At 35.5% G+C, this 27,586-nt stretch overlaps 1 protein-coding gene across 4 annotated transcripts in view; it reads right to left on the reverse strand.

The window, feature by feature from the left end:
- Window positions 1-27,586, reverse strand: part of LOC121428515 (DENN domain-containing protein 1B-like) — a 76,048-nt gene that overhangs the window by 41,878 nt on the left and 6,584 nt on the right. For all 4 annotated transcript variants that reach the window (XM_041625194.1, XM_041625192.1, XM_041625193.1 and 1 more), the window contains exons 2-14: window positions 24,421-24,485; window positions 23,765-23,858; window positions 15,608-15,721; window positions 14,234-14,402; window positions 13,536-13,592; window positions 12,776-12,837; window positions 11,701-11,749; window positions 10,369-10,515; window positions 9,237-9,338; window positions 7,114-7,236; window positions 6,423-6,524; window positions 3,292-3,379; window positions 1,402-1,508 (exon numbers count right to left, since the gene is read on the reverse strand). In XM_041625194.1, the coding sequence (XP_041481128.1) occupies window positions 1,402-1,508; window positions 3,292-3,379; window positions 6,423-6,524; window positions 7,114-7,236; window positions 9,237-9,338; window positions 10,369-10,515; window positions 11,701-11,749; window positions 12,776-12,837; window positions 13,536-13,592; window positions 14,234-14,402; window positions 15,608-15,721; window positions 23,765-23,858; window positions 24,421-24,485 (1,279 nt within the window). The remainder of the gene's footprint in view (window positions 1-1,401; window positions 1,509-3,291; window positions 3,380-6,422; window positions 6,525-7,113; window positions 7,237-9,236; window positions 9,339-10,368; window positions 10,516-11,700; window positions 11,750-12,775; window positions 12,838-13,535; window positions 13,593-14,233; window positions 14,403-15,607; window positions 15,722-23,764; window positions 23,859-24,420; window positions 24,486-27,586) is intronic.

Below are 27,586 nucleotides of genomic sequence, written 5' to 3' on the forward strand. Positions count from 1 at the left end.
CCTTGTTGGTAGCCAAGCAAAACATTGATCAACACAACATGATTTGAGATATGAGCTGCATCATAGAAATGATTACATGTGCATTACAAATAAAGCTGAATAAATTTTCAATGCAGGGCGTTGACTGTATGAAAAAGAATTAATCGTACAACACATGTAATGCCCCATTTACCTGTCAAGCGCAGGAAGCATGGTCACAAAGCTACACTTCATGTTTATGCATTGGTTTTTATACAGGTATACCACCGCTGAAGCAATAATATGAGATTCAGAATTGATGTTGCATTTAAACATTAACTGCTGAAGCTGATCTTAGCATTATTCCCCTCTTCCCCATTTCAACAAGCCAGGAGTTAAGTTTTGTTAACTAATTTTAAAATAATTTGCTAAGAAATAAATTATTGAATTCTTGCCTTCTTGTTGGAGTCCTTATCCCCAAGAACCTGGAATATTCAGTTAGAAATATTACAAGCTGATGCACAACGATGTACACATTGGATTAGTCTGCAGGCGCAGACTCTAATTGAAACTTTGGTCAATAAGTGGGTCTTCACACAAGACTAGCACATATAAGACTTGCTGTTTCATGTCAGGCCTTCAGTAAACATGTCATTGAAGGCTTTGCATTCAAACTCTTTAATTTGAGTGAATGGTTTGCACAGCAGACTAATAATGGATAAAGTATGATACTCAGAATAACACTATGATTACATCAACTGAAGAAAAAGAAAACACATGGCAAGCAGTAATACTGCCCTCAGTTTTCTGAAACACAGATGCAATTTCATCAACACTTAAAACAGATATCGAGAAATAGATTATGAATAATCTTTATTGACTGAAATTAGTGTTATAGATAGATGGATAGGTAAATAGAAAGATGAAATAAAAGATGAACAGATGGAGAAATAGACAGATAGATAGATGGTTCAATGATAGGCCCAATTCCTTTAAAAATCCCTAAACTGGAGATAGGAAGGATAAATAGACAGACAAAAAGATAGATGGATGGGTGGGTGGATGGGTAGGTTGATGGACAAAGGGATGGATGGATGAGTGGATGGATGGATGAGTGGATTGATGGATGGATGGACGGTTGGATAGATGGATGGATAGATAGACAGATAGATAAATAGATAGATGTATGCATAGATTGATAGATGGGTGGATGGATCAATAGTGGGCCTGAAAATCCCCAAACTGGAGATAGAATGATTAAAGGATATGTATAGACAAATGGATAGATGGATGGATGGGTGGACAGATGGATGGATAGACAGATAGATAGATGGATGGATGGATGGGTGGGTGGACAGATGGATGGATGAGAGGATGGATAGACAGATAGATAGATAAATAGATTGATAGATATATGTATAAACAGGTAGATCTATTCCTTACCCTATCTTTGGCATCTCTTGACTTGTCTTTAATCTTTCCATATAGCACAGTGCTCTTAGCTTTAGCTTGTAGTAGACGTCTTCTGATATTCTCTTGGATCTTAGAACCTAAACACAACAGAAAATGGAAATCTTCTTTAAAAAATAGAATATGGCAATTAAAATCATTTTCCCCAATCATTTTAAAAGATATTAGTTGAAATATGCAGGTTTTCATAACCTTTAAACAATATAAAAAATACACATAGTTGGAACAAAGTATGAAATTTGCCACAGTTTAAATGAGATCATAAGAATGACAGCTATACTTTATTATATGAATATTTGCAATTTTTCTTTTGCCTCAGGTTAAATTTGTAAAAAAAATAAGATAATGAAAGCACAAGGAGTTGCCATAGGAATATAATGAACAAGTAAAGCATATGATGCTGCATTCTCCAAACTTGCCAGAAGAACAAATCAAATCCAATATTTACAAAATTCATAATTTTGAGGGAAATTCATTATGTGGTACTATTCTTTCCTAGAAAAAGGCACTCTTCAGAAATAAAGAAAATCTTACTCTGCTTTAGATGTGTAGGGATGTAATTGAACATCAGTTCCCATTTTTCACATGAGAATATAGAGACATGAACATGCATGTCATGCACATTGTTTTGTCACTGTTACTAGTTTGCTACTGCACAATGTATTACTGTACATATTCAATGTATTAAATAAGTGCATCTATATACTTGCTTGAATTCATAATGAGTGACGATTCATTTGAAACATTTTCAAGTACATGTGATGGGAAGTTTGTTACTGAATTTTGTAAAGGTTTGAAGCTCTGAGTCTATCTGCAGTAATGGAAGATCAGTGTGTTATCCCATGAAGAAAAACCTCTGTTTAAGGAGATATACCCCTGTTGCCACTGCATCAATTCTCTTTTCAAAGCATGATAAAATGAAATCACCCCAGGACAGCTATCTAAGTATCTAAACATGTTTCTTGACCTCTATCAGTCCACAGTCACAGCAGGAGGCCACATGTGAAGCATTGTATACAATGTACAAACTGGATGTATCTTTCTTATCTTCTAATTTGGCTTTCTTTCCTTTTTCAAATTTCTTTCTTTCTTTCTGTACCTCCTTAGTTTTCTCCTTTTTCTACACCTAAATTTTTTTTTACTCTCTATCTCCTTTTCCGTGTCTATTCTTTCCTTTCCTCTTACCTTTCCTTCTTTACTTTTTTTTCTTCCCTCCCTCCCCCCTCCCTTAATTTTACTTGTTCGAAATTGAAAACAAATTAACATTAGATTTCTGAATATGATATACCTATCAAAAAGATGATTAAATATCAACTACAACAATTTAATTCCAAATGGCCTACCACAGGCAGAGCTGCTCTTCCATAATATCAGAGCTGACATTTGTCGTTTAACACTGGCTCAATGCTCACACTGGCCTTCGTAGGTGAAAAGTTAGATGACAGGGATAATATGGCCATGCACAGTTGATAGTGCTTGAAAATTAAATATCTTGGATCCCCTAACAAGGTTTTTAAAACTGGGGTATAAGACCGCAGTTCTGGGCCCCGTCTTACAAAGAGTTGCGATTGATCCAATCAATCACAACTATGGACGGCCAGCAACGTTAACAACTATTATGATGTTTGTTCAAAATATTTTCCAACTATGATGCATATTCAAGCATTCATTGTTATCTTGAAAATTCATAATGCTCCTCTTTGCATACAAAGGACATTGTTCAAATTTCCTGTAGAAAAAATTATGACACTGATGGATTTCCATAGAGTTATGACTGATTAGATCAATCGTAACTCTTTGTACGACAGGGCCCAGATCTGAGCAGCGGTGGTCTCTCATACCAGGGTTTGATGTAATGCTCACCTGATGCTATTCTGCTGTCAAGTTCTTCCTCAAAGAGATCATCTATAGCTTCATTCCTATTCAGGGCACCTACTCGAAACTCAACAAACTGAAAAAGAGAAGGTGATATTTCGATAACCGAGTTGATCTGTTGTCTCAAAATAAAGCAAACTGTAGTAGCGACATTTTGACTGCACCTGCTAGTCTTCATCAGACAATGTGGACAACTTGCCCAGGTCCTTTGATAATAGGTCAAACTCCCCTTTACTGGCATTAGGTAGGGTTAATATTGATATTGATAAAATAATCTGGTTGGTTATGAGGATCTTCAGAGTATCTCATAGGTAAAACGTGAATGATACATAGAAAATTTACCAAGCGAACACAATATGGTGTTCTGTTTTTGCTGAGCTTTCATGTTTTGAATTGAAGAGTCATAATGAAAGTCATCATTATCTGGAGTATGCATACTGTGCACTACCTTTTATAAAAGTGTGTTGAACTCTGTACTACCTTAAAGGGGAATCCAACCCAAATAAAAACTTGTTTTTATAAGGAAAAGAAAAATCAGACAAGTTGATAGGTGAAAGTTTGAACAATATTGGACAAACAAAAAGAGAGATATGAATTTTTAAAAGTTGTAAATATTGGTAATCACTATGCCCATGGAGATTTCAAATTGGCCGCATATGGGATGTCATAGTGATGTAAGGCAAGGACTACTCTTCCATGTACTCCAATACATATTATGGCTAAAATGTCATTTTCCCAAAAAGTTTTATTTCAAATTATATTTTTCTTTCATGAGGACATAAAACAATATACTACATGGGTTATATTTAGATTACTGCCCCAGGGGAATGGGTACTTAGGAGAAAACCACAAATCCCTGATAATAAAGTACATGGCCTATGGGAAAGTTGTCCTTGCCCCTTGTCATAATTTACTTACCCAGTTGCCAATTTGAAATCTACATAGTATTAGTGATCTCAATTTTAAAGCAGCTATAACTTTCTTATTGCTTGTCCAATTTCTTTCAAACTTTCACCATTCTGTTTAATTTATTTTTCTCCTTCCCAACACAACATTTTATGGCCAAGGCTGGATTCCCCTTTAACCCTATCTGGCCGGGGGGGGGGGGGGGGGGGCCTCGGAGGCCCCCCTCAACGAATCGCGCAATATTTTATGCTTTTTATGATCACAGAAGAGTCACCAACAAATTTCATTGAAAAAACAATGAAAAAAAAAGAAAAAAAAGAAATACATAAGAAAATGATTTGATATTGCAATTTTTTCATTTACACTTGCTAAGAACACCACAAAGAGTTACTATGCCAAAAATTAGTACATTTGGAGCTTTATTTAGGGAGTTAGAGGAAAAAGTATGATTTTGCATACTAATTATGCATAAATTAGCATAATCACTTAATAGCAATTCGCATGAAATAAATTACTATACAATCTTGTAGATTATGTCCCAGGCAACCGGTGTGCCAATTTCCAGCGCAATCGCGCGGTCGACGGCCGAGATCTTAAGGGGCCTGGGAGGCCCCCCCCCGGCCATATTTTACTCCCAAAATACCCCGGCCTACATAGGATTAAGATAAAATCCCCTTACACTGTGCACTATCCTATCCTAAGTGAACAGAAGCAAGCATATTTTACAAACTCACACAATCCTACTTCTCAGCCTTGCCCAAATTTGACAATCCCAGTTTAGGTGGGTGTTTCATAAAGCTGTTTGTAAAGTTACAAACAACTTTACACACAACCGGAACATGATCTTAGGTGCAAAGTGAGCTACATACGGATAGTGTGGCACAAGACAGGTCCCCAGTCATGTGTTAAGTCTTGCGCAACTTTACGAACAGCTTTATGATATACCCACCAGGTATGAACACTAAGATATATAAGCCATCTTTCCTTTCTATAAATGAATTGTTTTCAATCATAAATATAAAGCAAATAATCACATTTTTGTTTCAGTGGAAGAGACATGACTTATATGATGACAGAATACACATTCTATATGTGGAGCATTGTGGCCCAGTGGATTAGTCTTGGGACTTTGGGAAACAGAGGGTCGTGGGTTAGAATCCAAGCCAAGGCGCAATTTCCTTCGGCAAGAAATTTATCCACATTGTGCTGCACTTGACCCAGGTGAGGTGAATGGGTACCAGTAGGATTTATTCCTTGAATCCTGTAGCGCCTACACGTATATGGCCACTCAGCTACAGCCCGGGTAATAATAATATACCAAGTATATTTCAGCGCCTTGAGCACATAATTAATGTGGATTTGGCGCTTTAGAAATACTATTATTATTATTCTTCACTCAACTTCCTTCCCTGACAAAGTTACATCCAAACTGCTTCAAAGTTATAGCTTGCCCCCGAACATTCACAAAAATAATTATTAACTTATCATCACCAACTCTTAAATGATTGCATTCATTAAGCTCTCCATCAATTATGCAATTGGTTTGGCCTTAGCTTTAAAAGTGAGCAGGATGTCGAATCAATACTGTCATCATCCTCATCATTACAATCATAACTCCCATCACTATCATCATGAATTTCATATACATAAGATTATCTTGAATAATGTTAGGAATGATAACTATATCATATTGGATGGCTCAGAATGGAATACCAGAAATATTCCAAGAATTCAGGAAAATACTCCAAGAATTGCAGATGAGTGGAATATTGGCCCTAATTTCATAAAATAAAGCCATCAAATATTATCATTATCATCTATTCCACCCCCCCCAAAAAAAAAATAGGGAGCAATTTCATTTAACAAGTCATATCATTTATCACATTATGCCAATATCACTTCATAGGATCAAATTTGGTCGTTGACGTGCGACTTGCATGTAGTTCATTATGACGTCATGGAGCGTAGTTGTGCTTTATGCTGCGCATCGCATTGCTTTCATTGTTGTACAGGTTGCACATTTCATGTGCCCTGAACTGTTGAATATGCTCTCATATTCAAAAGCGAATTTTGTTAAGGAGCCTATGGGATATTTGTCAGATTTCTGTCCTTTTTAGGGATACGCTCTGGTACTGCAAGGGCAATTGATGCCGACCAAAATGTTTAATGCATCGCTAAAACAATCTATATAGATGATAATAGATGATACTCACCTGTGCAAAGTGTTGGAGCTGAAGTACTGTATTCCTGAATGCTAATTCATGTCTGGAACCATTGCTTACAAATGCATCTCTGTCAAATACAATTTCTCCATTCTAAACACAAAGAACAAACAAAATTATATAAGACATGAATGTAGCATGAAATATTGTCAAAGAGCATAAAGAAGAATACCATTTGTAAAAAAAACCTAAAAATGACTTGAACTAACTTTACATCATTATTCATGTATCACCTGTTAACAGTAGTAAATCATATCTAACGTTTCTCAAGGGAAATAAAAATCATGAAACAAACTCTGAATATGAGAGGTCACATAAATAATGAACTAGAAAAATAAGAGGCATATGGACAAATTGCCCATTGTGCTTTTTTACTAGAGGGGCACATTGTGGTGGTATTTCCAAACTCCTGAGATACATACGTGATAGGAATAAGTTAATCTTAACTACTTAAAATCTAGCAAGTTAATCTATATATTCAAAGGTATAAGAACATGTGTAGCTTTATTTATTTTAATAATCATCCATCATCCCCTATGCCCATTTACCTCAAACAAATAATAAGATAAAGAATAATGGAATACCTCTGAAAAAGATTGGTTCCCTATAGCTACCAAGGATGTAAACCTAAGGCATCTCTTCCCCCTCCCCTCAAACAATAAGGTTAAGAATATAGGAATACCTCTAGAGTAAGTGCTTCTCTATAGCTACCAAGAAGGTAGACTAACGTCTTGAGAAATGACCTCGCCACACCATCGCCGCTCACTTGACTTGAATTCTTCAGGTTGTGTTTCAGCTGCGTCACCTGATAATATAATCATCAAGTTAACATCTTTATCATTTTTAAAATAACAATAGTTAGTTACATTTAAAATGTGCTTCATATATTGGTTTCTCAGCGCTTTATAATGTAATTTTTATTACCTAGGTCATAAGATCCATCAATGTTCCACACATAAAGTGCACCACCTCCACTCCCTGGGGAGTATCCTGGCCAGGCAACCATTTATTGGTGCACACATGCCAATCTAATCACATTGACTTTCACATTTTACCGGGTTCCAATTTAACACCTGGGTGGAGAGTGACAAAAGTTGGTAAGTGCCTTGCCATAGGACATTAGTGCCAGGTGGGATTTGAACTCTCGACCCATGGTTTAACTCTTCATGCGTTCACCTGTAAACCCCCCGTGTGTTGCATTATGTTAGCAGTGGTCCCCTCACATTCACATTCGTGCCATGAGTCACAGATTTCTAACAATAAACCTGGCCATGGTATTGTTTGTGAGGAGGGTTTTATTGATTTTCTCCTCTCTTTTTTCAATGAACTTCCTGGCTGTGATCAGGATGTATTGATTTTTTTTTGATAACTCAACGATTCTGTAATTTGTAAACTGCGATAATCCGTCAAACTCTAAACTAATGTCTCACGCACGATCGATCGATCGGTACACATGTACGGTATACAAAAACGCCAAGCTATACATTGTAGCTAGGTACGCACCGGGGCATGCAATAATTGTTCGAAAAACAATGGGACAGGGGACGTCTATAGGAGATGCGTGGTTGTGCAAAAATGCGAACGAAACACGCCTACGGGTGTGCAATAATGCGAACGTAACGCATGAAGAGTTAAAGGCCACTGCACACCTTACGACCCCACTGGTCGGCGACTGGCTTGCGACCGAGTGAGGGGAGATGAATGGCAAGGCATTCATAAGCCTCGACACTGCACACCTTGCGATCCAATCTGTGACTCACGCATGCGCTTTTTCCTTCTTGGTATAGTATCTGAGAAATTGCGCTTACTATTGCGTATGCGCGTCGTTTATCATAATACACGTTATGCAACTCTGCTGTCTGATTAGGTGGAGGTTGGATTGAGCATGCGATCTAATCATTAGGATTCGACATGTCAAATCCTTCCGATTTTCCTTGCGACTTGTCTCTGACCGGTCTGCAACGCTCAAGCTGACAAGAGCTGTGACGTCACATCTCCCTCACCCAGTCGCAAGCCAGTCGGCGACCGGTCGGGTCGTAAGGTGTGCGGTGGCCTTAAGAGTCAAGTAATTGAACCACGACACCTCCACAAATAATGGATGCGAGTTGTAGTAGAAATCCCAAGATAGGTTGAAAGTATCAAATAAAATGGCCACCTAAGTGTTTGTATGTGCCATCTCATTCTGGTAGCAAATGTGTTATTGCTGAGAAATGGAGAATACATGTTGGCAAGGCATTTAAGCCAGCTATAGGATTTTTTTCCAATCAATAATAGTTAGTTTTAGATTTTATTTCTCTTGTAGATAAACAAGAAAAATAAAATGGTTTGCATATTTTTTTTAAAGATTTAAATTAATTAGTTATTAAATGCTTAATGTTTCAAATTGTGAAGATGCCACATAAAAGTGATGAAAATAATTTAGATTGACCTCTTTCCAACATGAAAAAAGTGTTTTTTAAAGCTGGAAAAATGTTAAAAAAGTCTGGATTCAGGGTATAAAAAGCAGCAGCCCTGATGCAAGGTGCTCCCCCATATATTAGGGAAAAAACAGTAAAGACAACCAATAAAAAAAAAGTTTTAAAGCTTTGTCAATATTCCATGAAACTTTTATGGAATTTATACTTTATGACATATTGAAGCTGCTCATTTGTGATTTCACAAATTAAAAGTTCAAATACCCATTTAATTGTTATTCTTCAGTGCATTTTCACCAAATCCTTCCTCTATATGTTTTTGCTCTCTTTTTTGCATTCATTATACCCCACTTGAAATAATTGTTGACTTCCCCCTTTGTGTTTAACTTACTGCTTCAGATGGAAGTACTTGTAAATCATTGAAAGGTGTTTCTATTGAATTATTATCAGCATCGAGTATCACCACTTCATCTAACGCCATCTTCTTCACTTTCTGAAAAGTGTCAGGAAAAAAACAACACTATATCATAATCACATAAACATATAAAGGATGTTGAAGGAGTCACAACAATATGGTCAAGCAGTACAGAAAGATTCTAAAAGCATAAACAAATATCATTCAACCAATCATCTGGATTATGCAGCCTTTTTTGTTTTAATTCTTTTATTCAGAATTTTTACTGCCTTTCAAAAAAGATGATTTGATATCATCTTTTTCTGAATACTTTCTGAATGAAGACCTCTCAGAATTGGCATCAATGCTGACTTCCTGCATGGTAAATACATTGATGTCAAGTCATTAGTCTACAGACTTTGTCTTCATGATTTTAGTAACTGCATGTTAATTTTGTTTAAAATTTGTTATGTGGATATTATATGACACCTAGATAGATCCTTGTCATTTGATTGGTTGTTTGATACCCATTATTTAGCCCATTTAACAATCACGTCATCATCCGTGCAATTGTGGATCCATTTATCGTTTTGTCTATTGCACGAGCACCGAGGAACACATAAAAACACCCGTGTTTGCAGTGTGCATTTTGTCTGCAACAACAGACCATGTACACACTGAATGCACTTTTTGTCAAATTTATAAATGTCACATGACAAGGATTTCATCTGCTGAAAGATGAAATAATGATCCATTCAACGAGCCTTGTTGAATGGATCGCTTCATCTTTCGCCTCATGAAGTATTCTGTCTACTGCACTCATAAACATTCATTATTTGTATATACATGATCCTTAATATTTTGTAGGTTAGACATAATTCAACCACATCATAACGCTCTCAACCTCGGTGAAGTAAATGGTTACTGGCAGGAAGGAATTTCTATAAAAAAAAGAAAAGCTGTGAGCACCAATATCGGTAGCCTAGCTTGGCTTAGCTGAAAATAATATAGGAAGAGTGCTATGAGAACCTTGCAAGTGGATATGTGCACAATATAATTATTCTTCATTTCTATGATTATTATTAATATGAAATTATTTCATGAATTACATTTGATTTGATTTCTATACCTCCATGAATGAAGAATGTACACCTATGATGAATGGCATTGGAGCTGAGCAGTAGTCTATTAGATGTGATGGAGTCACAGGAATGTATATATGCTGCCAATGGAGGGGGTGTAACATCGAGACTGCACCATACACACACGCTGTTAACTGTAATATAACAATGAAAAAAAACAAAGATCTTTTTAAACCACTATATGCCAGGTTATTAAGGTATAAATGCTACGATTTCAATGTGGATAAACATTTATCTGAAGTGACAATTTTACTTTTTATTACATTATATTAGATATTACAAAAAACAGGATCAAAGAACATGAAAACATGAAATGTAGTCTTTCTTCAATTACTGATTTTTTTTTTTAGAAGTAAATTCATATTAAACATCTACCAACAACAGGGCAGATATTGATTCTAGATGGAACTAAGCCTAAAAGAGGACATCACATTCAAAAGAATTGTCAGTGTTATTTACTTTTCATCTAGTCGATTCTAAATAGAGCCAAATCGTGGGTTGGACCTGTCGTAGAACCTTTAACTTTTGCCATTATAAGAACTGCCCAATCCCAATTTTACAGATGTTACAAAGTTGTCCATGATATAGAAATCATACCATTTACGCATATCGAATACTGAATACTTTGACACTTTTAACTGTAAACACCGAATATTCTTTATTAAAGGACAAGTCCACCCCAACAAAAACTTGATATTTGAATAAAAAGAGAAAAATTCAACAAGCATAAAACTGAAAATTTCATCAAAATTGGATGTAAAATAAGAAAGTTATGGCATTTTAAAGTTTCGCTTATTTTCAACAAAATAGTTATATGAACGAGCCAGTTACATCCAAATGAGAGAGTTGATGACATCACTCACTCACTATTTCTTTTGTATTTTATTATATGAAATATGAAATATTTTTATTTTCTTGTCATTGTCATGTGAAATGAAGTTTCATTCCTCCCTGAACACGTAGAATTCCATTATTTTAACAATTTGTGCTTCAGGCAAGGAGGTCCTAATTGTCAAATTCGTAAAAAAATTAAATGTTGTATGATTCAAATAATAAAAAACAAAAGAAATAGTGAGTGACATCATCGACTCTCTCGTTTGGATGTAACTGGCTCGATCATATAACTATTTTGTTGAAAATAAGCGAAACTTTGAATATTATAACTTTCTTATTTTACATCCGATTTTGATGAAATTTTCAGCATTGTACTTGTCTGATTTTTCTCTATTGATTCAAATCAACATTTTTCTGATGTGGACTTGACCTTTAATTCAGAAAAAAGGCATCCTTCACTGTATAAATAAGCATTTATGCCTTACCCTGTGTAATTTCTCTGATGTAATTAGAACTCTCCTTTCATGTAATAAACTGCAGAAAATAAAAAAACAAAAGGTGATTTAAAAATAAGCAAATGCTACTTTTATCACAGCCAATATTTCCAAAATTACAATTACATTATTCCATAAACTTCACAAAGAAACAAAAGCTGCTCATAAATCAAATAGCTCTCATTCTAAAATCAGTACAAATTAATAATATACAGACAAGAAAAAAAAGTTTCCAACCAAAGTTTTTAAACTCAATTTCCCTTTTTGTTCTTGCATAGGAGTATAAAATATACAGTACATTTACCCATGATGTATCTAAAAATAATGACTTGGCATTATTGTTTCCATAATTACGAATTTTATAAGAGGGTTATAGAAAGTGATATAAGTCAAACTGCATAACAATGGCAATAATGGTAATTTTGTCATCCAATGGTAACTCCCATGGAATCCTTCATTTTGTCTGGATATTGAGCAATACTACCATGGAAATTAATATTGGATGCCAAAGTTAGAATAATCACAACTTTTGTGCGAAAAGGTCATGAAGAATCAAACATGGTCATTCACACTATAAATCTAAATTTATAATTGTTGTATCAGGGGTGTGTAACAGCAAGATTGAAAAGAGGACAGGTGTTCTCCAACACACATGGCTCCCAGACAACCAGAAAGTGTACTCTAGCCACAGGAGGAGGAAGAAATCCACATCATTGGCTGGTCACCTGACCTATAAACTTGGTTGAAGTCCTGGTATGCGGTCCAAGCCAGGAGATCAAAGACAGAGTCACACGGTCGCTTCATAAAAAAAAATTAGAATAGATTTGCACATTTGACCCGGGCTAATGGCAAGCCAGTAAACAGCAGAATAGGACCCAGGACCTGCCTTGACTCCACCTTATTTCATCCAGCACATAAAATCACTTGTTAGCACAGCACACTGATTACATAATCTACAACTATGTCGGTCAGTATAGCGCACCCAGAACCAATTAAGGTAAGGGGCCTGAGTTCATTTGCTTGTCTGAGTGGGTCATTCAGATGGTGGATTATGAAGGGTACTTACCTAACAAATAGGATGATCATATTTTCTGGAGTTACTGCACTGAAATACTCTGTCATATTTATCTGTAAATGGATAACATCAGAAACATTTTGTTATTCATTTTTTATATTTCCTCTTTCTTCTCCCCAATTTTAAAGATTAAAAAGGTCTGTTGAATTAGAGCAGATGTACATGTAGGATAAAGTTAAAGGGAGGACATAGAAAAAACATGGAGAAAGAGAGAGCAAGACAGATCTTGTGGTAGAATTTGAGAATATTTAAACCAGAAAATAATAAAGATGAATCAACATTTACAAGTCAATGTGGTCTGAATGTCTGTTATGACACAAACAGGTACCTAGTAAATGGGCTATGCAAGCTGATCAACGTTCATAGACCAATCTCTGAGAACTAATTTTATACTATTGCCTAAGATGTTTATGCTTGGTCTACATGCAATCAAGTCATTGCAAACTACAGGGCTCCGTATAAACAAAAAGGTTTGCGATGGATTGCAAATATGAAAGTACAGCACTGATTGGCCCATGGTCAGTATTTTAAACCAAATGCGCCTGTAACATTGATCTGGATTGGTCAGTCCTTTTTTTAGCGATTGATCGCTAAACTTTGTGTTAGGAGCCAAGGTCAGACAAACAGAATGGGCAACAACCTACACGCTGCACTATCTTGAGCAAGCAAGTACATCTTTCAAAAAAGATATCATTTCTTTGTTGTAACTTCTTCTAACCATCTAACCAAGCATACTTTAAACATAACTTACATTTTCAGGAATACTAGGCAAGATTCGGGTGTCATCTGGGCAAGTGTGAAGCATTTCCTGCAAGCCAAATAAAGAAAATAAATTCAACAATTAAATGGAATTACAAAACAATAACAAACATGCACTATTATTTCAAAGGTCACAAATGCTAAACACAGATAAAGCATGTAAAAAAAAACTACATGTAATACATAATTGTAACTGCTGGTCCAACAGTTTGACTATTCATTTATTATATTTTGAATGGTGGCATTTGAAGAGCAATAATATATAGCACTTAACACCTCTTAATACCAGAAGTCTTCAAGCGCACTACAATAAATGCAGCATATTTACCCCGGCTTCAGCTAAGGTACTTATAACGCACTTAGCACTTCAAGGAATAATTTCCTGCCAGGTACCCAATTACCTCACCTGGGTTGAGTGCTGCACAATGCAGATCAATTTCTCAATGAAGGAAATTATGCAATGACTGGGATTCAAATACACAACATTCTGTTAAAAAGTCTGGAGACTATAAATCCGCTGGGCCAAAACACTCAACAATACTTAGCAGTAAACATTTTTTCTTTACGATATCCTTCCCGAATATCATGGAAAGAATTGATCTTATGACAATGATTTCCATCTTTACCACAACTTTTGTAACTTTACTGTATCTTTTTTTTAATGCTGAATGAATAGAAGTATGAATTTACCGATGTGTTACCACCTTCGCTAACGGTGATTCTGAGTTGTTTACCGGGGCCGGGTACGCTGACTTTATGAAGTTGGTCCAAGAGGGCGGTAGCAGCAGGTTCACAGCTATTCTTCAGACTAGCAAGCTTGTTGAGTATTTTATAGAAGATGTCAAACCATGGCAAGTAACTACAGGTGTGGTGATGACACAAACGATAAAAGAAAACAAGAAATGAGAATTATGAATGGTTGATTTTAATATTTTCAAAATCTTAACAAAGTCTTCGGAGCAGATAATGTATCATTTGCACTTTTGTTGGAAATGGGAGTAATTACCAATGAATAAAATATAGAGTTAATCCTCTTAGGATCAGAACACATTTCCATAAAAAATATATAACACAATGCAATTATATACAACTGTTCAAATTGTTTTTTAAATTATTTCATGCATGCATGATGAAGATGTATCCACTTGGTCTAATGAAAACAGTTCATCCATAAATTACACATAGGTAATTAGACAAACTGGTAATCACAAGATTGTGAGTTCAAATCCCACTCTGCCATTGTCTCCACTTCGATAAAAAGACCCGAGTGTAATAACTGTCGTCTATAAGGTCAGCCACTACAACTGATTAACCTAGACGTTAAATATTTCCTAGGTAATTGGTTATATACCAGCTTGGCGTTTACCAGCAAAATGCTGTCCTGTCGAGTTCCTACGAGAGTTACCATAAACAGAAACAAAAGTGGGCTATTAAAGGAAACCAAAACTTAAGAAGAGAAGCAATCTTATTGGAAAGAGTAAAATGAGAGGAACAATTTTTTTAAAGTTTCATCAAAATCGGATATGAAATAATCAAGTTATGGACGTGTAAAAAGTTGTCTTGTACTTGCTTCTCTTCTTAGGCTTTGGTTTCCTTTAATGGCAATTAGAAAAATGTTTAGCAGAAAAACTTGGTGGAAATATAGACCAAGTGACAATTAAAGGTATTGTTTAACTTTGTGAGCAGCCGATTTAAAAAATTCTCAAACATAAGATGAAACATGTGTACAAGTGCATGTATTAGAACTAATAAACCCTGAAAACAACCATTATTGAGAATGAAAAGCTAAAACTACAAGGCAAACCCCGATTTTGTAAATAGGCGTCTTATAGACACCTAAATAGTACACATAAGTGTATGGGATGAAATATAGATGGTGTTTCCGGTCACGTTATATTTCAAGTTTTGAAGCACTAAATAATGATTTTCGAACACAAATTTTTCTGGTCTTCATTTTTGTAACATATCACAGACACAGGTGACAAGTGTGACCTTCTAGCTCAGATTTTTTAAAAGTCAAACCAATGTTAACCAATCACTTTAACGGATGGAGATCATACACACCTGAGGATACATATTGCTGTCTTTGCTCCTGGAGGATGTCTACAAAAACCAAACCGTTGTAAATTATCTATTCCAGTCAGGACAAATGTGAAGAGTTGACCCGCAGGATTGTACCTAATAAAGAAATGAAATTTGATGAAAGTATTATATTTGAATACGGAATTAATTCACAATAACCACAACTAAGTGGGTGGAGGTGGGATATATGCAATGGTCCGTATTCTGAAGTCGGGTTTCAGTTAACTCAGGTTTAAAGTTGTGGTTTAAATATGGGTAACCAATTGTTGCATAAATCACTAAAGGTAGAGATATCATATATCAGCTCATTTGGCTCTCAAATCCTTAAAAATTGTCTAGGAAGTATAAGTACTAGATGATTGTCTTTACCATGGATGGATCAGGAAAGAGCACAGTAAACATAAGAAACATACAACTTGATAAAAATTTTGAGACTTTTGGCTTCCCATAATTTTAGCACAGAGTTAGACCACGGTCTAAGTTAAACCTGACTTCAGAATACGGGCCCATGAGTCCTATATGTAATATGTTAGTGTATAAATCAGCTATGTTATATTGAAGCCCCCACTTTGTAACGAGGCTAATGGACGGCTTCATGGAGATCGGCTGTTGAGCACTGATTCTATGGTTATCATATTCACTGGAATCAAAGAAAGTTAGAATACATTTTATACTGTTTGGGATGATCAATAAACCAAACAAAAGTAATGCTTCAAACATTGCATTTCTTTGCTATTTTCAGATAATATATTATTACATTCATCAAAATCAGACTTGCTCACACATACATGTACATGAACAATATCTCCACTCACTGAGGAGTACACTAGCCAGTCATTTTAATCACAATAACAAACAATACTGTCAAGGTAAAAGGTTCATACACAAAAGTAAATATATGTACTCTCCAATCTCGCAATAAGAAATTTCACAGTAAATGAGGGATGTGAAATATTACAAGATGGATTTCAAAAACATTTTAACCTAATGGGAATGGTAAAAATAAATATCAGATATCCAAATGTATATAATCCACAAAGAATAATACATTCCAAATGGACTAACTGTACACAAATTATTTGACAACAGAAAACAATGCTACAAATAATGCCCTACATGTATTTGCAATCCATTTTTCCTAAAGTCATCAATTTGTGGATATATTTCCTGCATGAGCTCAGAGACTAGCTGAATCGGATTTACAGGATCATAATACAAGGCTACAATATTGCATAGTCTTTTAAACAGACTCAATTTAACAGAATTCTCCCTCGCTTTGAACTCAGTCACAATATGTTTTCAGTCAACCAAAGAATGCAGAATCAAAATTGAGATCTCAGTTTTGTGTGACTTGGGTTCAAATTATTTTTTTAGATAATACTATCGTTCTGTACCTTGACACAACCAAACCTTCTTCAAACAGACATTTATTTTTATGACCTGCAAAAGAGTGCTTGAACACAAAGTATTTTGAACTAACCCCCTTCAAAACCACAATTCTAGGATCAACATAGAGAAATACGTGTAACCAAGAGAGATGGATGATTCTGCCTGGCCATTTCAGGTCAAATCACCCCTAAATATCCTGAATTACATGTACCTTGTCCTTTGGGTGTTTTTTTTAAATCAGAATTGCCCAAATCTGCAACATTTTTTTTCAAGAATTTTTCTTAACATGTACATGTACATCATTTCAACAGCCAATGTACACTGTAGAACTACATGTATTGACAAAGTCCAACACAAACAGTTTATCATAATGTGTATTGTAATTAATGTGTGATTTTTTTCTTCTCCAAAAGTAGCCCCCATAGAAATAACAGCTAAAATTAGTTCAATAACAGCCCCAATACTGAAATGAAAATAATATAATAAATAATAACAATTTTATATACTGCAACATCGCAAAATTGCCTCTAAGCGGTTAAGAGAAAAGAAAATGAAGTATAAAGGAAACAGCCCTTTAAACGGAATAATTAATTCCTACCACCCTGTCTCGGATGATATATATGTTCACTTGAATGTAACCGATAGTTTACATAGACATGCCAGTTATTTCATGATCAGCAATTGTTCTGATGAAGTTCCTGGATAAGGTATGAGCGATGATCAGATAATAAATCAATATTTGCTGATTTATGGCCTGGGAGAGAGCTGAAAATTATTTATTATTTCCGTACTTGCTATATTTAACATAAACTATCTTGTAGATCTATCTATTGCAGTAAGGCACATTACAGTTTGAAAAGGTATTTTATTCTGTCAACTTGCAATCTTAATTTCCAAATCAAATACAAATATTTTCTCCTTTTTTTGTTTAAATTTGAGAATAAGATAAATCTACATGTACACTGAATCGTGCATTATTATAATGATGACTCTTTATTTTCAAGAAGCAAAATTACACCTGACAAATGACAATAATGGAGGGAAATATTGAAAATAAATACAAAGAAAGTAAAGTGTGAGGTCATGATTCATTGGATCCTTCATTAGGATACAACATGTTGTGCTTATCATCAGTGTTTTGTGAAATTAAAGAAAAAAATCAAAAGCCATTCAGATAATAAACATCTAATACCCCTTTCATAAACCCAATTAAAATGAATTAGGCGGCTAATAGCAGCATAATTTGGTTGTAAAATTGGAGGAGGACAAGAGTTATCCGCATTACTCTGATGCTGCTATTATCCGCATAATAGCGGCATCGGGATAAGATTTTGAGTTTATGAACGCATTTCCAAATAATGCTGATAATTGCCATGGTGCGGTCACAAGGTCACCCTTTTCCACACAACCGCATCGGAGGGGGCGTGTCCAGTTGTCATGGCGATTATCCGCCTTTTTCAGGACCGTCGCTCGTAAAAATAATGCGGCTTATTTTCGGAGTTTATGAACGCAATTTTTATTGAATTATCCGCATTACTCTTAGGCGGCTAATTGGAGGATAGGTTTATGAAAAGGGTATAATATTACAGTGCAGTGCTTTGTTTTCTATCATATTCAAATCAAGTTTTTGATGGGGTAGATTTAATAAATAAATACTTACATGTATACTTTATGTTCTCTATCTCAATAAATTACATTAATATAAAGGTAGCTGCAGTACATTAAACCACTTTGCTTCTACATTGGAATGTTTTCTGGTATAAGATGCATGTAGCGGGTGGATATTTTCTACTTTTAATTTGCTAAACATGTACAATGGTACATGTAAAGCTACATGTAATTCCAAGAATTCCATTACCAGTAGTATGGTGAATATTATTGAAGTAACATTACATACTAAATTACTTTAATGTTAAACCACTGCTCACATACTTTAATATAGCATGATTATATTTCATGGACCAGTATGATAACAAAAGAACCATCTATATGTACATTGTAATCTCTTTTATCATAAATCTATGAATATAAGGAAGTGTATAGGGTAATAACTTGTAAAGTACCGGTATGTAAAGCGCTTAGTGCCATTAATTTGTTACTACTATTATTATTATTATATATGTATGGGGAAAAAATGTGTGCAATGTCATTTTCTTTCCCATGCAGAGTTGGGACAGCCAATGTAGCTAGAGGTGATGATTAATATTGCTTTATCTGTGTTAATTAAAACACCAGATATGAGATATCATCACTCACACATATAGTACATTTCACATTGAAATATATTCCTATCAAAAATAAGATTTGCAATTCAGTTTTCAAATAAAATTATAACACCCCATTGTATTATAGTACATGTAAGACCACAAAACTATTTCATGAAAATTGTCCAGTGCTAACAAGTTGCCGTTATTAGAGTTAGTTACCAAAGTAACAGCCAGACAATCTCAACCAATCAAAAACCAAGTAAATTTGCCAGATTTCAGAACTTGTCAGACAATCCCTGCAGTATGCCTAGAACCTCTACTTTATCATTTTTTTTAAAGCTCGAAAACAAATATAAAAGCCATACCAAGAGAGAGTGTCCTCATTTAGATTCCAAAGTGCAATTTTCATGCTTTGCAAATAAAAGCGAGCAGAAAATATGTCGAGGACTTTGTATTACAGAATTAGCCCATAGACCCAATATATGTTCACTGAGCATTACAGAACTGTTTGTTTACATTTCATGTACATGTACCATATTGGCACATGCTTTCATATGGCAAAATATCAAATGAACTTGTTTTTCAGAATAATTGTTGTGCCTAATAATTTGATACCCACTTCCTAGTAGGCCTAATAATTCTTCAGAGTGAGTTTGTTCCATGTACTGTATACATAGACAAACTCCTACGTGTATTCAAATCAACCACAGATGTGTATTACATGCACCATCAATTGTTTTTTTTAATCATGATTAAAAATAAAATAACCAAATAAAATTTAATTTTGGAGCGAAGTCAAAGCTACATGTAAATGTACAAGTAAATAATGACATATTTCAGTACATTCATGTAATGCAACAATGCGATCAACTTCTGATCAAACTGAAAACTAAAAATTACATTCTTGAGAATAAATGTTGCACATTATTATCAATTCTGTAAACTTGATTGTACACGTACGTAATATGGGGTGGGCAAACCTGCTCTTGGCCAATCATATTGCAGGATTTCAGTAGTTTATAACATTAGATTCTAACTTTATAGCAAGGTTAACGAAACAGGGTCCCTGGTTCTGAATGGTTTAAAAGATCCTCTACAGTCTGCATAGAACAATACATGTCCGTGGTCTGTCTTGATATAATGTGAATCACCCTGAACAAATACATTCTAGCCTTTATTTCCTGCTCATTGTTAGGGGGTATTCAAAGCAAAGCATCTGCGGTATAGCATATTATTCATAAATAAAAAAAACGACTGCAAACTGTGATTGCTATGCATGTGTATTAGTTACAAGTCTGCCTTGCACTCAATAGATGTGACGAGTATTAGTCAAGAACTGCTTGGAGTTTGATGTACCTTCCCCCTCCCCCCCTTCTCTCCTCTATGGGTTTCGGTTTATATCAATTATCATGCACCATTTATTCTTTTAAGTTCTGCCCCGACCAACACAAGTTTTAATCTCCCTCCACCGCGGGGGGGGGGGACACTCACATATATTGGTGGTACGGGATGTGCTGCTTTGATGACCCCCCTTTTCAGACCTAATTTTCAGTTCTCTAGATACTCCGAATGGCAAGAATTCAGTTCAGAAGCCGCCCAGCCCCGCTCGCAAGACCCCCGATACGAGACATCTCAGTTCCCTTGCCCTGCCAAAATTGTCAAGCGCGAGCATCGCATGCGAGAGGATGCACGTACGGCTTCGCAACTCCCTACATATGACTAGTAGCCACTCCATGCATGGCTAAGCTAGCGCATGCACAGCGCTATACCTACAGTGCCGCGATCCAGTTCCGTTGACTGTTATTCACACCGCGTGGTATATTCAGTTCCCGTTGTCCCATACTTTACCCTTGTAGTCAGTTCCCTAGACCCCCATTTCAGAGTTTCGTGAGGCACACCCCATCAAAAAAAAATTGAGTACCCCCCCCGAGCCTCCATCCCTCCCCTTTTTCTTCCTCTCAATGACTAAATGTTCAAACATTTGATCCCTTTATCAATTACATGTAATCTATGCTGTGGACTTCAAGGAACTTTCAGACACCTGGTGATACACGTATGTGTAGGGTTGATCTTTTCCTTTCTCTTTCTCTTTCTGGGAAATTCCAGCATCATGGATCTGCCATTCATATCCATGACATCAAGTCATGTCTGTTTTTCACAAGAAATGAATTTTCTCTATTTAATTGTTTGATAAAATTTCATACTGTTCTTGTCTATATAATGCAATATTTTTGTCTGATAAACTCAGCAAGAACTGTATGAACATTTTCAATTTTAAATTACATGTACGTATCATGCTTAGACACCTACATGTTGGAATTTCCCTTCTCTCTTTGTCTCTCCAACTCTCATTCTTCCTCTTTCTGTGTACTTGTCTCTCCGTCTATCTCTCTTCCCCTCTCTCCGCCCTCCCCCTATAGAAACATGAGTCAGAGTATTTCCTACAGCCTTCAACTTGTGCTCTTTGCCAAATTCAAGCTGTGAAGTCTCCAAACGATGTCAAGGCCCTATATGCATACTATCTATTTCAACACACTATGATGTACATATACAAGGGCATTGCACACAGTGATGACAGGAATAGTTCATTCATGATGCATGTAGGCTTACCAAATCCACAGAAAAACTCCATTGTGGACCCCCCCCACAAAAAAAAATATAGACAAGGTGAATAGACTCTTATCCCCCTAATGGAAGGGCATTTGTAGCCCTACCTCTCCCTGCCTGCAGCTCCCACAGCCCCCCCCCCCATACGGCTATTGAAAGTTATTCATTCTTCATTTCATGGGTATTCACACCAGAATCATCATTATTTACCTGTACTGATTCATTTTACAATATTATTTACGTTGCATCATTAAAAACTGAAACAATTAAATAAATCATGAATAATTTAAAATCTAATAGAAATATAAAATCATTTTTTCATAATTATAATATAGAATCTTCATCTTGGTGCATGAATAGCTGAGCAGGTGAAACTCCACTTTCTAATGCCATTGTTATTTTGTAACCATGACAACAGGCAAACGGGACTCCTGATGCAGGATATTGTTCCTTGGAATCAGGGTAACGCCAAAAAGCATAGCCTTTTATCACTCTGTACATCAATGATTAATTGCACAAACATGAATGACCTACATACTATGCCCAGATACACAAAATTAAAAGCACTGTTTACAGGTTCTGTCTACATGTTTTTCGTCATACAAAATTGTAACACTCAGAAATCATTTGTACGCTTGCAAATAAGCAAACTAGAAGACTGATGGCTCATACTCCTCTCCAAAGGACCTTGAGATGGGAATCAATGCTAACTAAAGCGCAAAAGCACATTAATTTAGGTTTATATCTACAGAGCCTGAAGCAGCTTGAGGCTGCTCTTAACTGTATAAAAACAATTGGGAAGGTCTTATTCATATATAGACCTAACACGTACATGTACAATGCAAATAAATAGCTGTATTAAAGTGTGAACAATGAATTGTCACACGTCCCATGAGGATTAATTAAGTGTGAATGAGTGTCCTTGATCATCTCTGTAAACATCATCAACATGGTCATTGGATTGTCCATCTGGTTTCTTTACCATTATAAATGAATTACCAACAATGATTAGTCTTTTTACTTCTGGAGCAATTCACCATTGTATGATTAGGTGGTTTCAAACCGCCTCGATCACAAGAATCCCCGTTAAATTACGAGAACTTTTTTAGGCTGAAAAATACCCATTAATTATTCCTGCATTCACACCGCCCTGAAGCATACCCCTTCGGGATAAGTTCCTGAAGTTACGAGCATGCGCAGTATGGTATGATAAGCAGGCAAGGCGCGATATTCAAAATCACTAGCCCAGCAGCCACCCACGGCGCCGCACCCAACGACACGCTGGGCTAAAAGTTCCCGTAATTTGCTTTCACATCGCCAAAATACCTGCGACCCTAGAAAAATCCCCGCGAAAGTTCTCGTAATTTTGCCAAGTACCTACTATTTAGCGGGTATTTTCTTTCGGGGATATTACGCGTAGTTTGCTTTCACATTACCAAAATACCTGGAACTGACGAACTTCGAGGCGGTCTGAAACCACCTAGTGAGAATGCCAGCCATTACATACTTCTACAATATCTTATTATTATTATCATTATTACTAATACTGAATGCTAGCACATAAACAAGGGAATATGATCACTGAAATATGATCAGAAAGAGAGAAAAATCATTATTACTGAAAATCTTGATATCACTTCAAATACGATTCATACGTGATACAGTAGATCTACGCATAGATACATAAAGTCGCATATATTTTGACGGAAAATCCCTTTAGAAAAAGGCAATGATTTAATTTTTTGCAATGGTAATTTGTTTTGACTCGTGTTTTATATCCACACAGGGTGCGATTTAAAAAAAATACATGTACTAGCTATATGGTAAAAAATAAATAAAATTGCCAATTGTTGCCAATTTAAGGAGTGAAATATTATTATTTTATCCCTGAAGTTGTTAACCCATAGTTGGTAGAGTGAGGAAAGATTGTACATACCTGCTAAGATCACAAGGAAAACAGAACCTTGGTAATTCCTTGGCTGCCACCTCATCATGAAAGGTGGGTGGAAATGTAGATACAATATGGGGTGCTGAAAGTGAAAGGTTTGACATGTACATACAAAATTATATTAGTGTTTATTGTTGTTTGTAACAAGCAAGCATGCACAGAACAACATGGTTTACGGTAGACGTAACGAGCTGAGCAAGAAGAGGCTGCATACTCATTATCATTATACTATCATTACCATAATCACCATCAGAATCATCACTTGTATCATAATTATGATCATTATCAAATTATTTCAAAGGTAAAAGAAGAATTTCTGACAATTTCCACATGCTGAAAAATATTAATGATCCCCACCCCAGTTAAAGACTATAAATGGTAAATAATTTCATGAAGAAACATTGATAAATGAACAATTAATTTATCAAATAAATGACTAAATGGCTGAATGAATGAATGAATGAATGAACGAATGGCTGAATGAATGAATGAACAAATGAATGACATGAATAAATGTATGAATTGATCAATCAAAGAATAAAAAGATAAATAAATACATAAACATTTCTAAATAAGATACATGAATTGATTTACAATTATATCTAATCAAATTACAGTAAAGCAAATAAAACCTCTATACTCACCAGGGTTATCATCACTTGGAGCAGCTACTTCAAAGAAAGCCTCATACAGATGATCTGGGTTAGTCCTACAATAAAAAAAATAAAGTATTAAAACTATAAAATGAACTCATGAACTTATACCGGATAAAACAAAATAGAACGTCTGGTTTCCTTTTTAACGACCTTCGAAATCAAGCATATTCAGGACATCCTGGGTTCAAATATTTATTGTGAACTTTCTTCCTTTCTCTTTTTTTGGAGGTTGAATATTCATTTGAAAATTTTACAGATCACATGCTCTAAAGAAAATGTTGAAATATATTCTATTGTTGGTAACAATAATAGCCATACTGGAATTTAAAAGTGATTATGGCCTAGGTGATTTGAAGTCATGGGACAATTGAAATATTTGTAGACATGACTCAGTATTTAATATAATAGTCCATGGTTTAATAGGAACAAACTACAGTACATGTAGAAGGTCACTGGATAATATTTGGAGATACATGTATTTTCATATTTTTTTTACCAAATAAATCTCTTTTTGTGGATAATAGAGCAATGAAACAAGAGAAAACATTTAGAGAAAGAAGTTTTAATAAGAATGTAGGGCGATTGTATGACACATAATCTACTTGTATTTCAAAATGTTTCCTATAAAATTGTATACTCTACGTACATGTACTGCATTCCACTGTTAGCAGATTGGTATCAAAGTTGCAATTTATTATCTTTCAGAAAAATTATGAAATCTTGAAATATTTTTTCTTTCTCATCAATCCTGAATCTTAGATTAGGATATGATGCCAAGTGTGTCACCACTCACTCACTCACAAAAAAAAATGGTGGCTTTTAATATGATACACTGTATGCAAATTATGATATGCAAATCTACAAAGTACATGTACAACTTAAATTGTTTGTCCACATTTTTCATTAATGTCACACGCACTGAATTTGTCACTACAGAGGGTACATGAATGTTTGTAAATTATAATTTAAAAAAAAATCTATTCACTTTTTTTAAATGTACATAACATTTTAACTAATATTCATTCTAATCATATGTACAGTATGTATTTGTGTACATTCATTAATTCAATTGTGGAGCATTGTGGCCCAGTGGATTATTCTTCGGACTTTGAAACAGAGGGTTGTGGGTTCGAATCCCAGCCATGGCGTGATTTTCTTCAGCAAGAAACTGATCCACAATGTGCTGCACTCAACCCAGGTGAGGTAAATGGGTACCGGTAGGAAGTAATTCCTTAAAAAGCTGTGTGCGCTATGAATGCCTAGCTTAGCCGGGTAATACATGTATAGGAGCGCCTTGAGCACTTTAATAACAGGGTGGATATGTGCGGAATATATATACCCTATATTATTATTATTATTAAACTGTACAATCCATCATTCATTTTTAATTGATTTTACAATTACTGAAGGATCTGATTGATTCATTAATTTACTTATTTCAATTTGTTTACCCATTGTGGCCCACTGAATATTAAATAAAGCATTGTTTATAATGTAGGTCAAATTGGTTGGTGCTCTAGGTACAGGAAAATCTACACGTATGTACATGTATGAGCAAACTTGATTGCCTCATCCTCTATGAACAGTTACTATGAAGACATTATAAGGCAAGTTTCGATTGCACATGTTTGATATAATTATACTCTATTCAATCACAACCATATTTAGCAAATATTTCTATATTAAGCACTTTTCACCCCCAAACTTCCTCATTTAATGACAAGAATCAGTAGGATTCTTTTTTTTAAGAAATCACATTAACCAGTGATCCACAGCAACAAGTGAAATAAAAAAAAACGCAATCCACAGGAAACATTCAAATAAAGTCTTCAAGCTTGAAAAGATATCATATACATGTACAGTAGACTTAAAACTGAAGTTAAAAGGTGAAGATTTAAAAGAACACAAGTTTGTACATATACTCCTCTTTAATATGCATTTCACATTGCATTTCCTTAAGTTAACGGTTAACCCCATACTATCCTTAACCCCGGACTATCCTTACCCCATACTATCTTTTTTTCGATTCACACTGTTTTTCTTAACCCCATACTATCTGCTCAACCGTGGTTAATGCCTTAACCCCGGACTATCCCTCAGCTCATTAATATTGATGGTTTTACCAAACAGAGCATGATTAACGTGCAATTCGACTTCTGTGATTGGCTAATGCTTAGCCCCACTTTCCTTAGCCCTTTTTCGTTTTCACACTGCATCTCTTAGCACCGCAATTGTGGTGCTAGCATCACAATAAGCCGGCTAACCCTGCTTTTTTGCAGGGCCAGATAGTACCGTACTATTTACCGTGCTAGCCCACTTTGCTAAAACGTAGTGTGAAAACGAAGTGGGCTAAGCTTAACCCGGGAAATTGGTGGGGCTAAGACCCCCCCCCCTTAGCCCCACCAATTTAGGACAAAAAGTGCAGTATGAAAAGCATATCAGAGTAGTAGGTCCATGATATAATAAAGATCATACTAACAATGCAGATTAGATGGAAGGGAAATCCCCATGAAAACACACATGGCACAGAGCATTATGTTCAACATTAGAAGTATAGTACAAACAATTTAAGAATACCTTCACAATGAACTGGAGAAGAATAGTACAAGGAACCACTCAATCAAACTAGACATTATGCCAAGTTGTATTGATGCAGGGGACAATATTGCTGTCACAATGGCATTATAGTGCCATAGTTTTGGGTTGTTTTATTCTACATGTAGGGCTTCAATTAAATTGTCACAAAATCAAATTGAATTCTGCAAATTTTGATTGTAGCTCACATCAAAGCAGAACAGGGGAAATGGTACCATAATACGTACATGTACCCCTACCACTTATGTGCACTTTTAAAGAAGTTGTCATGTTTCTTTCTTACACTTTATCTGTGTATAAACTGCCCGGAGAGGGGGGGGAGGGGCACTTCCATTGACATGAGGATACCCATTTTTCATTATTTCAGTGTTTTTGACACCCTTATTACGTTATGTACGCAACATGCCCTATCTTGAAAAAGACATCCTTTTCACGTTTTTTTTTTGGTTGCGCATGGTATCCACTCATCAATGTAAGCCCCCTCCCCCCCACCCTCTGGGGATAAACTGACACTCAAGTTGATATTAGCACACCATTAGTAGAGAGATCATGTTGGTGA

Source organism: Lytechinus variegatus, chromosome 15 (genome assembly GCF_018143015.1).
Source record: "Lytechinus variegatus isolate NC3 chromosome 15, Lvar_3.0, whole genome shotgun sequence".
Classification (NCBI taxonomy): Eukaryota; Metazoa; Echinodermata; class Echinoidea; order Temnopleuroida; family Toxopneustidae; genus Lytechinus; species Lytechinus variegatus.